Consider the following 12,857-nt stretch of genomic DNA (forward strand, 5'->3'; position numbering starts at 1 on the left):
GACTCAGAGGGTACAGCCTTACTAGTTCAATCTCAGACGGAAAGACCATCTCTGCAGTGCAAAACCAAACAGTTTCAGAGTCACTGAAATGTTTCCACTTTGCCAAGAATCCCCCACTTTGGCAGATTTCTCCTTTTTCCAGTTTCTGACCAGTACTGAGTTGGATGCTACAATTATCAAGTCTTAGAGTGAGAGGGCTTGATTTGCTTTATATCCTAACGAAGTACACAGAGCTCTGGTTTGAACCTCTCAGGTACTGCCTGTAATGTGAACTACAGAAGTCAAAAAGCACAAGCTCTGAAGCTGTCATTGCCAGAACACACAATCAGCAATATGCCATGTCACATTCAACTGACTGCAACCAAACCACTGCACAGCAGCATGGTCTCCTGGGTCACCTCAGCACCTCAGATGTGAAACATGGAAAAGAATATGTTTCTGAAGAGGAAAGACTCCCAGAAATTACACCTGAGGCTCTCAGGATGTTATGTTGGGCAACTAAGTTGGACTCTTTTTCTGGAAAACAATCTATAATCTGCTGTGACATAATACAGAAGATAAAATCAAGTGAGTGCTCTTTGTGCTTGTGGCAATTTATCCATACCATTATCACTGTCCAACTACGTAACTGCTTTTGTTGTGCTGCATTGCTATCACCCATTCTGTCTAATTTTCTTAAAATGGGTCCTAATGCCACCCTGGAATATGATTCTGGTTTTGCACTGCCATGAAACCAGCAAACAGGAGGTCAGAGACAAGTCCAGGAAACAGCTTGTTGTCCATCTCACTCTTCCATGTAACACCTCTGTAAGATCATACCTGCCACTGTTTTCCTGACTGGCTTGGCATGTATGTCGCTGGGACACTTCGAAGGCTGTTCTTCATGGCCGACCCTACAATCGTACCCCCTGTCTCACTTGAGGAAGGCTCACTGGCCACTGCCATCTGGTACTGGGAGTAGTTGTACAGGTTGTTGTAACAAGGATACAGGGACGGCTGGTAAAAACTGCTGTAGTAGGTGGAGTCCACAGCCAACTCAGATGTGCTCTCCAAGTGCCCTCTGCTGGGGATGGAAGGGACGTCCTGAATGAGCATCCGTCCCTCTGGAAAAGAAAAAAAAGATCATTATCTTTCACCTTCTAATGAGCTACTACTCCTCCCAAAGGCTGGACAGAGAGTGCTAAGAAGAGGTAGGAGCTGAAAGTGAAACACGGCTGCGTGTTTGGTGGAAACTCAAGTGGACCAACAGCTACTCGGAGTCCAAGACTGCCACCCATATGCACCACAGACTGCAAAACAGCAGACAAAACCAACTGCAAGTTAAGACAACGCTCTGAATCCTCAATCAGTATCAATTGCTGGGGATAATGATTTACATCACCTAACTTTGCAGTCTATTACTTTTTACCCTGTAACAGTGTGCTAAGTCTCTTGTAACTCTCTAGAAGCAGAAAGGATCTAGCGACAGAATGACTCCTTGCAGCCAGTGTCCTGAAGGTGAGAGGACACTTTCTGAACATGCCTCTAGGAAGGGCAAACAGCACAAGGCAAGAGAAGCTGCAGTAGGGAAAGTAGCACAGGATCAGCCAAGGTGTCCCAGAAACCCACATGCTACCTGTGAGCAGTAAGGTCCTCAATCCTTGCCGAGCCTTCATACCCAAATTTAGCTCCTGTACCTACAAAATCATGAAGCAGAGCAAGATCCCCCACCAGTAGCAAAGGAGAAGGAGGAGAAAGGTATTGCTCCTGACTTGCTGCGTCCACTCTGGAGTGCCTCCAGACCAGGGGTTAGCTGGCTGCACTCCAGACAGGCCAGGTCTGCCTCCCTGTCATTCCCTAAGATGGGGATGCTTCTCAGACAATGAGGAGCCATGATTTCCCCACTCCACTGCAAACCAGTGCCTTTCAATATTTGCAAGCATGAAAAATGGAAGGTGCTTGTTGCACACCAAGCTCTCTCTGATATGCGGTATCAGTTGCATCGCCAAGCCAGACACAACAAAAAACTGCCACAATCTTATATACAATTACAAGGGAAAAAATAAAATATCTAAATCCTGCCATATCTGCAGCTCTGGTTCCAGTGTGCATGTCTGTGACCCTGCCCTGTACCAGTCCTCTGTAAGGAGCTCCTGCTCTTCCCATGATGTTTGTTCAACTGTTTTGTGGAGGAGGAAACAATGTAGCTTAAAGCATTCTGATGAGCTCCAAAGAGCTACTGGTATGGACATGAAGTAGCATGGGCAACAGGCGCATAGGAAATAACAGCCCTAAGCAACATTTCAGGCAGGCCTAGTTTGTTTTGGATCTTTCTCTTGGTGTACCTGTATCTTGGCTACTTACCGGCAGAAGCAATATAGTGGCATTTACCAGCCTCTCAGAGACATGGTAACAACTTCTACTGTACTGTGTATTAGCTGCATACTAGATCCAATAATCAGTTTTACCGATTATTGCCATTTACAATGCAATTCTGTTTCACTTCTTCAGCTGTAATGAAAGCTTTCTGCAATCATGGATGATCTTTCACGTCACTAAATTACACAGAGCCCCCATTCGGTTCTTGCTGACATTCTGTTGACATCAATGAACCATTCACATTTATTAGCAAAGACTGTTTTATGCCTCCTGCATCTGATTTTTCTGCAGAACCAAGTCAGCTAGCCTTGTTTATCTGGAGTATTTCTCAAATTTGCACACAAAACGGAAGTGCCTGCAATGCCACAGAAGACTTTTCAGAGTTTCTGCACTTTCATTTTTATAATTTTTTAAATTGCTATTATTCTGCTTCTGGGCAAGACTCTTAGATCCTTTTGTCTGTATCTTTGATAAAATCAGAACTTAGACCACTGGCATAGCACAAGCCTGACTTCCCTCACTAAATTTACCTCTCAAATAAAGCTGCATACCAATTGTTCTGCTTTAAATGTTGCAAAATAGAAGCCAAAAGCAAAATCCTCCAACACATTCCTTGCTGGGATACAGATTTCATATGACAGAGACATGCAAGGCAGTTGTCCTCTGAACTCCTGACAGGGCTGTACTATGCTGCACAAATGCACGATTTCTTCTAAAATCTCCGCAGTGTCTTTCAATTTACAGTGCATCATTAGAAGGGCTACTACTCCCCATTAAAAATACTAGCATCAGGAAGATGAGGTCTTTTTACACCTACGTGATCTGATGAGGGGATCAAGATTACCCTCAGTCAGTTCACAACAACAGTAAGTCAGGCAGGAGTGCTGATCTGTTGGAGGGATGGAAGGCTCTGCAGAGGGATCTGGACAGGCTGGATCACGGTCCAGGGCCAGTGGTGTGAGGTTCAACAAGGCCCAGTGCCGGGTCCTGCCCTTGGGTCACAACAACCCCAGGCAGTGCCACAGGCTGGGGCAGAGTGGCTGCAAAGCTGCCCACAGGAAAAGGACCTGGGGGTGCTGGTGCCAGCAGCTGAACATGAGCCAGGGTGTGCCCAGGTGGCCAAGAAGGCCAATGGCATCCTGGCCTGTACCAGCAACAGTGTGGCCAGCAGGACCAGGGCAGGGATTGTCCCCCTGTACTCGGCACTGGTGAGGCCACACCAGTATCCAGTTCTGGGCCCCTCAGTACAAGAAAGGCATTGAGGTGCTGCAGCGTGCCCAAAGAAGGGCAATGGACCTGCAAAGGGTTTGGAATACAAGTCTTGTGAGGAGTGACTGGGGGAGCTGGGGTTGTTTAGCCTGGAGAGAAGGAGGCTCAGGGGAACCTCACCACTCTCCACAGCTGCCTGAAAGCAGACTGTGGCCAGGTGGGGTTTGGACTCTTCTCCCAGGTAAGAAGTGGCAGGATGACAAGAAACAGCCTCAAGCTGTGCCAGTGGAGGTTCAGGCTGGACATCAGGAAGAACTTTATGGAAAGGGTTGTTAAGCATTGCAAATGGGCTGCCCCGGGAGGTGGTAGAATGACCGACCACTCCTGCAGGGTTTCAAGAAAGGGCTGGATGTGGCAGTAAGTGCTATGGTCGAGTTGACAGGTAGCAATAGGTCAAAGGTTGGACTCAATGATCTTAACAAGTCTTTTCCAACCTAAACAATTCTGTGGTTCTGATTCTGTAATACACAGGAAAGATGAGCCACCCTACATCCTAGCTGGCAGCTAAAAGGAAGAGGGGGAGAAGTAACAGGTTTTGTTGCAACTTTTGAAAAGGCCTTATGCACCACACTTCCTAACATGGGACAAGATGAGCTAGGCTAGAAGAGAAACCCTACCCATAGCTATCCACCAGATCACACACACAGTCCTGATATTCCTGATGCTTCTGTGACATTCTAGTGGCTGTTAGTGCTACAGCTCCCTCCTGAAGAGCAGCAGTGGCAGTATTCTGCTGCAGTAAGAAGGAGAAAAAATAAAATGCTTTTTGATCATTTTTTCCTCTTTTTATCTCCTATCTGTGGTTTGTGCTACCATCATTTGGCACCAAAGGTGCAAAAGGTTTGACTTGTCACACATTTTCCTTTATGTAGCTGCACAACACCCACCAGTGGTACAGAACTCAGGGCTGTTACAAACCCACCAGGACTGTCCTCTGCTCTCTTTCAGCTGTCCCTCCACGTTCCAGTAGTCTTTACGCTACTATCAGCTGTCTCCAAAGCTGGTCTGTAGAGCTGGCTCATTCAGCCACCCATGCACCCATGTGCATAAATCCCCCAGTATCAGCAACCTGGGGCATCTTCCTCTTAGAAACCCAGAGATATGAAATCCATGGACCTTGTAACATCTCTGTCACACAACCCTTCTGAGCTGCAGGGCCACACCACAGAGATGTGCCCCAGCAGATTGACAAAAATAGGAGCAAAAGGAAAGTCCAAATGGAGGGAAAGACACATCCAACTCCTTGAAGAACTAGGAATCCTGTGAAAGCACTGGAAATACAGCTGGAAGAGTCAGTTTTCCCTTAATCTCATGAGACATCATGCTTCTGAATGTGGAAGGATAGATCTATAGGAATCAATGTCTGCAACCATCTAGCTGGGGTTCCTCTGGCTGGTCCTTGGCCCATACCTGTAAGGCTTGACTCCTACCTACCAGCTGAACCTTCCTACACCCATGCCTCCAGCAGCTCAACCAGCTAGGTGCTCTCCTCCAGGGAGCCTGTCAGCCTGCAACTGTTTTCTGCCAGCAAGTACAGAATATCCAGGTCAAGAAAGCAGCTTTCAGCTGATTTCCTTCTTTCTTCCAAGTGTAATTCAACACAGCTGAATGGCTCTGCTGGCAAGAAGAGGGTCCTCCCCTGCCACAGAGCTTGCAGCAGTACAACACCTGCACATCAGGGTGCAATTTAAGAGGAATTAAGCTCTCAAGAAGGTAACCCCTGCTGCACTGTCAGGCTCCCACTCTGCCCCTCCACCTGCACTTTAAAACAGGAGACCTGCTGCAAGAGCTGGGTAATGCCTTGGCTGTCTTTACTCTCTAGATGGAAAAAGTAGGAAGGGCTCCTGGGCCTTCCCCTTGCTATTACACACAAGTTTTAATATTTTTGAAGTTGCAAATAGGACATCATCAAAAATGGGACTGAGCCTGTACAAGGAGGTATGGAAATTAGAATAACAGTAACAAAAAAAGAAACGGTTGAAATTCTCACTCAGTTTTTGGAACACCAAATCTACTATGTAGGGCCATCACAGGCTCTCCATCCATGAGCAACACTTCTGCAGTGAGACCACAGTACCCCTTCATGCAGCTGTGCCCTTGGATCTCTAAGTTCTTTTCTATGTCTTTACTAATTCCTGTAGAGAACTGATGCTACTTTTTTTGCACTATGTACACAGTGTGAAATATGGCCCACTCTTTCATAGAAGATCAATATGATGCACAATAAATACTGTTATTGATCTTGCAGTGTTGTAGACGACTCTCCAGCTCTATGGCATATTAATAGTAGTTAACCAGTAATTCATTTCAGGGTGGCTGGTATTTTCTTTTAAAGAAGGTGAGTACTAGGGGTCAGTTACACATATAGGTCTTTTACATTCAGTAACCTATGCCTTCGCTTAGCAGAGCACGGTGAAAAACACTGGTCCAGTCCTTAGCTAATGTAAACCAGTCTCAGACCATTTACTTCAATAAAGCTATGGCGATTTACACAAATTGCGGATATGCATGGCAAAATCAACGCAGAGGCCAGTATATAGATCATCCGGGAGGAGAAAGGAGAAATGCCAGGTAATTTACAGGAATTTCTATCATCATCTCTTTCTCACAGAGGAAAATGTATTTTTAAGGATATATACTGAGAAATACAAACACGGAAATTTGAAGGCTGCATAAAAGTGCAGAGTATTTTCTATTCCTACTGGTACTGTTAATGGCCAGTTTTACATCTATTATATGCTGACAATGTTAATTTAAGTATGTCTGGGTAAGTCTCTGATGTGAGATCAATGACATAGAGTCCATAGTACTAGACTTTCTCAGCATGTGAAACAGGGTGGTAGCACCAAAGTGCCTACTGGGAATGGTTTCTGGACCACACAAAAATCTGGGGGAGATTGTTAGTCAGCTTGTGACAGATGTACACCAGGAACTGCTTTATAAATCAGGATAGCAGAGCCACATTTCAAAGTCTGAGAGCAAGCAGCAACATGGTTCAATTTACTCATGTGGCATTACACCTGATTAGTCTCCATCTGATTGTGTATTTCAGAAAAGGGACTTGTATATGCATTGTGACAATTAAGAGAATTTATCTGCCCTCATTTATCGGCATGTGTTCTTATATAAAGCAATGGTAAGCAGTTTTTATTTTCTCTATGCCTACAGAGACTCTGCACATAGACAGCTTTGCTGGTGAAAATACAGAACGGTGACTACTCGAGTAACACACTGACTCAAGGAGCAGGCAAACACCGGCCAGTGAGCCATTCAGCTACTGGTAAGTTTCCATTTCCTGTAGTTTTCAATTTAGAGTGACTGTTTTCACCAGTTTTAATACCTTCTTGCAAGCCAGCTTCTACAGCAGGGACAGCTGTGCCATTAAAACACACACACAAGAAGTTATTCAGTCAGGAAACATCTGCCTTCACACCTCAAAGGAATCTTGTATCTGTATCTGACAATTTCTCCTTGCTCAGTACATAAAGCATTGATACACTCCTATTAGCTGGTTTAGCAATATTAAGTCTTACAATGCATTAGTTTAGCTCATATCTGGCTTTGAGGTTGGACAGTAGCCTTGAACAAAACCAGAGTGAAATCACTCCCTAGCATCATAATCAGAAACTCTGGTACAATGTGTTTCTCCCACCAGACAATCATGACAGAGCTATTTCAGATGTCAAAGAAAGCTGGCACCATTACTTTCTGCTGAGAACCTCTGCCTCCCAAGGAAAAAAAACTGCATGCTTGCTCTGCCTTTGAGAGGAGTATTTCTGTTCTCTTCCCATTAGAAGTTGTGGATTATCTCTGGTTCCAGCATTGAACTTTTAGCTTGATATAAAGTTAATGTGCTAGACAATGTTCATTTCAGGCAAGGCTGTGGGGTTGTGTAATTTTCTGCCACCCCCAAAAAAGGCCATTATCTGTAATTACCCATTACCATGCATAATTATTTCCTCTATTCTGGTCTATGGCCCCCAGGACTTCATGATGTTACAGCTCACTGCATTATCTTATCAAATTTGTTAAGGAAGCTTTTTTGACCTTTTGAGCACTTGTCACAGCATATACAAAAGCTGGCAGTAAATTGTGTAAGCATGTAGTGTGTGATTTATTATTTGTACCTTGCATAGTGATACCGTACAAAATATTACACATGAACACCTTCCCTATTCCCACTCCCTGTTTTAGATAAAATAAGGAAAGTAAAGGAAACCCCTTCAGTAAGAGAAGGAAGGGAATGGGAAAAGGCTGGAGTCTCTCAATGAGAATTTAAGGAGCATGACAGCAACAAGCAGCTAAACTTGAACATCAAGCTCTGAAGAAGATCCCAGCTGCCTCCTCTCCAATTCCACCGTTTCTCCTTCTCCTCTTCCTCCAGAGTCTATTTCATCTTGTTTTCATAGCTTTGTAACCTGCTGATCCCTGCTCTTTCACATCGAAGGCCATTCTACTGCTCTTTCATTATGCAGAACACAAGCCACCCCACCCCCCATTCACAGCTCTGGTTAATGCAGTACAGGGTCTTGAGACAAATCTGGTGACAAGCAGTGTCCACAGAGCAGGAGGGGAGACTATGCTTATACCCCTCCTGGAACCTGGTTTCTGACAGGGCTCTTTTACTCTCATTCACCTATGCAAAGCCACATCTAAAGCCCTCCCAATTGTTTTGACCAGAAAGCTTTTCAGAAACTGTGTCTTCTCCTCTCTCCATCAACTGCCAGTTTTATGGCCCTCTTCCAACATGAAATCCGGTGGTTCTTTTTCCTTCTTGCTCAGATTACCTTCCTGGACAGCCCTGGGTATGCAGTTGTGCTCTAACATCTATTAGAGAGAGAGATGGAAAATATCAAGTACCAGCCATATCAGGCGTGTGGGCTAACAGCAGCTATGTCTCCAGGTTAGGAGTATATAGCACAGCCAAAACACCTTACTGATACCACAGTACCTCTCCAAACCTAACCAGAAATATACATCATTCTTCCCAAAGCAGGAATACACACTTAAACAAGCAAACAAACAAACCCCAAAGTGTGTGGTCTAGTAATTCTGAGCCTCTTGCAGGCCTCTGGCCTCTTCCTTGGAACTGAAGTGTGCAAGCACCAATCTATTTCACCTCTTTATCACAGCCATGCCTTATCACCTGCCAAGTCCTACCATCCCTCCTACCATCCCTCCTCCCACCACAGCAAGACAAAACAACCAGTCACTGCAGCTTTCCTGCAGTGTGTCTGACAACTGCTGCATGGGTGCATGGGTGTCCTGAAGAATTACTTGCTAGTGCAGCTGCTGTGCTGTTGAGTTCAGCCAGCATTACCAGTGAGGAGCTGGCATGATGGCAGCAATGTCTGCGGGCACAGGGCATGTGATCTGGCAGGAAATTGCTGTATCTGCCAAGACATCAACATCTGTGCTCTCATGCTTCTCAAGAGTTACTTGATTGGAAGAATCAATTTCACTTGGAAGGAATGGGTATTATTCGTTCCTCCCCTCTAGGAGTAACTCCAGAGTGGTCTTTGAGCAAAATGGCATCTCCTCAGTTCGACTTCTGAAGGGCTAAACCAGTTCTAAGCAGGACAACAGATTTTAACAAGAACAAAACTTGCCAGAAAGAGGCGTAACTGTTATGCAACAGGGATAACACATGTCAGGGGAAAGTTGGGAGACCTCATAATTAAGGTTATTTCCTATAGTCTTGCTTGAGCCTTATGCTGAATTCATAGGATTTTGCATTCCCAATGCTGCTGCTGTTCACAACACCAAACCTACCCCATGAAACAACACAGAAAATTTCAACTGGAGCTGGCATAGTCTAGCAAAGGCATAAACAATCAGAACAATCATACTGGAGATTAAATAAAGATTATCTAAGGGGATCACTAAAATGTAACATAAACTGCTGACTTTCACTCCAGTACATGTTCTCTCGTCTTTTAATCATTCCTTTGTCTCCTGCCTGAGCTCTTCCAAGTTCAAGTCCAGGTGTGTGGGTCCAGACCATCGCTACATCCCCACCACTAGTTACAAAGAGAAATCTAGGGAACAGTACCAACAGGGAAACAGATGTACTTCCCTTGTCCCCTCTCCCAGCTTTCCATGGTTCTGGTTCAGTGACGCCCTTCCTTCCAATACTCATTTTGAGCCCACTTTCTGGTATGTACCATGCTCCCAGGGAAGGAGTCCCACTAGCAATAGCTCCATGACCATCTCACCAGCTTTCCACCATCACATACCTGCCTAGAAGGACTGTGCCAGTTTTTGCTCATCCTCTTTCACCAGGAACCACTAACATTCAGCACAGTACCCCCCAGTATCACCAGCTGTGCAGTGACCATGTTTCTTGGGGATAGACTTCTCAATTTTTCACTTCTGGTATGGGTTAAAATGGCTTTTGCTTGCATGTGACCAGTCATCTAACCAAGCCTTCTTGCACTGCACTTTTGTCTTCTGCAGTGTTTGCCAGTACGTGCACCTTTCCATCGCCTACCAATACAACCTGTGATGATGGCAGATCTCCTTCCAAGATACCAATGGGCTGATAACAGAAAAGAGCAGGTTCCTGTGAGATGCCTCTAGAAACACTATTGTGTTAAGATTCCCCACTCAGACCTACAAACAAATAGGGTCATTCTCCTTAAAACCACGTAACACATGCAATACTGATTTTCTGTCAGTTCAGGTTCCTAATCAAGATGCCAGGGGATACAAAAATCAAATGCCTTGCAGGATTTGTGACTCCATCAGTATGTCACTTCACCAAAGAGTTCTGTAACGACAAAAGACTACCAACTTGACAGAATCTTTACCCATAAACTTCTGTTAATTCATGTTGTGTGAACATCATTTAACAGCTGCATTTCTCCCCTTCTTTCATATTTCATTTTGCTGTGGATTGTTCCACTATTTAAAAAAAACTGGTATCAGACTGATGGATTTGCAGCCAGCTACCCTACCACACTCACTTTTCTTGAAACACAGGCATGACATCAGCTTTCTTTCAAGATTTAGGAATTTCCCCAATGTTAAAAGACTTAACTGGAAATCACAGAGTAGGTCAGGTTGGAAGGGACAGCAGTGGGTCATCTGGTCCACCCACCCCACTCAAGCAGGGTCATCCTACAAAACATTTTACAGGATTGTATCCAGACAGTTCTTGAGTATGTTGGAGGGAGACTTCCCATATCCTCAGCCAAGTTGTTGGGTTTTTTTCTTTTTTCTTCCTAATACTGCATATGAGTTGTCCAGTCCTGCTGATTTCAGCTCCTTTTGGAACTGGAATGTCACCATCCCATATACAGCAATAATACTATCTGTCTTTTTTCAAAGCAAGGACTGGAAAAAAATTATTGAGCATTTCTTCCTATCTTCTGTATGTAAAATTATTCTATAATGTGTGAAATTATTGTTAACGTGGGGTGTGTGCTTCTAACACAATTCAAAAACCCTCTCAATTTCAAGACTTTTGGTTAATTTTAATCTTCACACAAACCTGTATTTTTTTAAAAAATGTGATTTGTGCAAAGAAGAAAAAAAACAAGGAGAGAGCAATTTCATCTAGAAGATTGCAGCTTGGCATAGTAAGTTTCTCAGTCCTACACAGAGACCCAGTCCAGATCCAGCTAAGAGAAGCTGAAATACCTCTGATTTCAGTAGAACTGGAGAAGGCACATTTTGTTCACATTTAGTGTACACTTAATAAAAATGATCTGCTGCAAACATTTAGCATGCAACTTAATAATCCTCCTAATATGGCAGTAGAAATAAAAACCTACAGAAAACAGTATTTTATTTCCACAATTAATTTAAGCTCCAGGCCTTCAATACGGTATCTACAGCAGCAAATTTGCCTTTCAATGTCTCTGTCACTGACTACAGCAGTGCAGTCGACCCTTTTATGTGAGCTGGGGGGCAATGCTTGTTTTTTCTTTTCTTGCACTTTTGGTCACTATAGCACAGCTATAGTGATCTTATTCAAATCTTTAGCGGAAAAAATATGAATGGCTTCAGAAAAGAAAATATGTTCAAAATCTTTTGAATATGGCTTCAACTGTGAAGGTGCTGGGCACTATTTTAATGCTCCAGCATATGTTTGTCCACACTGAACTGAGACACCAGGATTATTTACATATCTGAAGTTATTAGCATGTGTGACAGCTAATGGGATCAGGACCAATAAAATCAGTGCTTCAGAAAATTAAAAGCATGAGAAACGAGGACCACTTTCAATCCTCAGTATAAAAGCTGGGAGTATGACTACTGTGTGTGCATATCTATGTATACATATTATTCACCTTGAGATACTCGATTTGAGAAGGAAATTTACAAATATTTAACTCTTTGTGTTCAGACATCCAACATGCTACTGAAGTGAGTAACGGAGACAAAAATAAAAATCAATGCAATTTTAAAAAACAGAGGAAGAAATTAAAAATTACAGGAAATTAGGAAAGAAAACCAGATTTCTGGACAGTGATGAAAAACAGCCCAGACACCTGCAGGGGCAAAGAAGCAAATTCAGAGGAGATAGAAACTCGGTGTGGATTAAATCTAAAGGGATTTAAGTCATTAACAAGAGATCAAAGAAAACATGAGAAGGGAGGGAAAGCTTTACAAGTGTCTGAGATAGGAGACCTTGGAGGAAATATGAATAGGATAAAATCACTATGGCTCACACTAAAAATAATAAAGGGAGTAGGACGATGGTTGGAATTAGCTGGAGCCTGTGCTTGGTTATAAGCTATTATGATGACAGAAACCCAAAAGTTTCTACAACAGACTAAACAGAAATAACAGGAGGGCTTTTTAACTCTACCTGATATGTGATGCAAAAACTATTATCAGGAACAGTGAAAAAACACTGCAGACACCCAGCAGGCCTGAGCAAGTGAGCAAGAATCACACAGATGTACATGACTGCCAGTGTTGCATGGATGCAACATTTGCACCCAGAAAATCTGCTTCAGTGCAAATGCAAAAGGATCACCAATGAATGTTGTTCACGCATAACTGACAGAAATGCACAATGACTTGAACTACAGCTGCTTAGCAGCTGCTGAGATTCACTTGTGCCCATTACTACAGACATCCAAATCACCAAAGAGTGGCTTATTCTGCAAGCAATAAAACAGTAGGAATAAAGACTGGAGACAGGAATTAAAACACACAAACAAACAAAAAAAATCAGATATCCAGTTTCACTGAAAAGGAAGTCAAGCTCAGTATTTAAC

The 12,857-nt window shown here is 43.6% G+C and overlaps 1 protein-coding gene across 2 annotated transcripts in view; it reads right to left on the reverse strand.

The window, feature by feature from the left end:
* Positions 1-12,857, reverse strand: part of LOC121673061 (doublesex- and mab-3-related transcription factor 1-like) — a 57,800-nt gene that overhangs the window by 33,826 nt on the left and 11,117 nt on the right. For both annotated transcript variants that reach the window (XM_042046099.1, XM_042046100.1), the window contains exon 3: positions 820-1,103. In XM_042046099.1, coding sequence (XP_041902033.1) covers positions 820-1,103 — 284 coding nt within the window. The remainder of the gene's footprint in view (positions 1-819; positions 1,104-12,857) is intronic.

The sequence above is a fragment of the Corvus kubaryi genome, unplaced genomic scaffold (assembly GCF_017639235.1).
Source record: "Corvus kubaryi isolate FWS band 111438036 unplaced genomic scaffold, C.kubaryi_AGA036_p1.0 65149, whole genome shotgun sequence".
NCBI classification, from domain to species: Eukaryota; Metazoa; Chordata; class Aves; order Passeriformes; family Corvidae; genus Corvus; species Corvus kubaryi.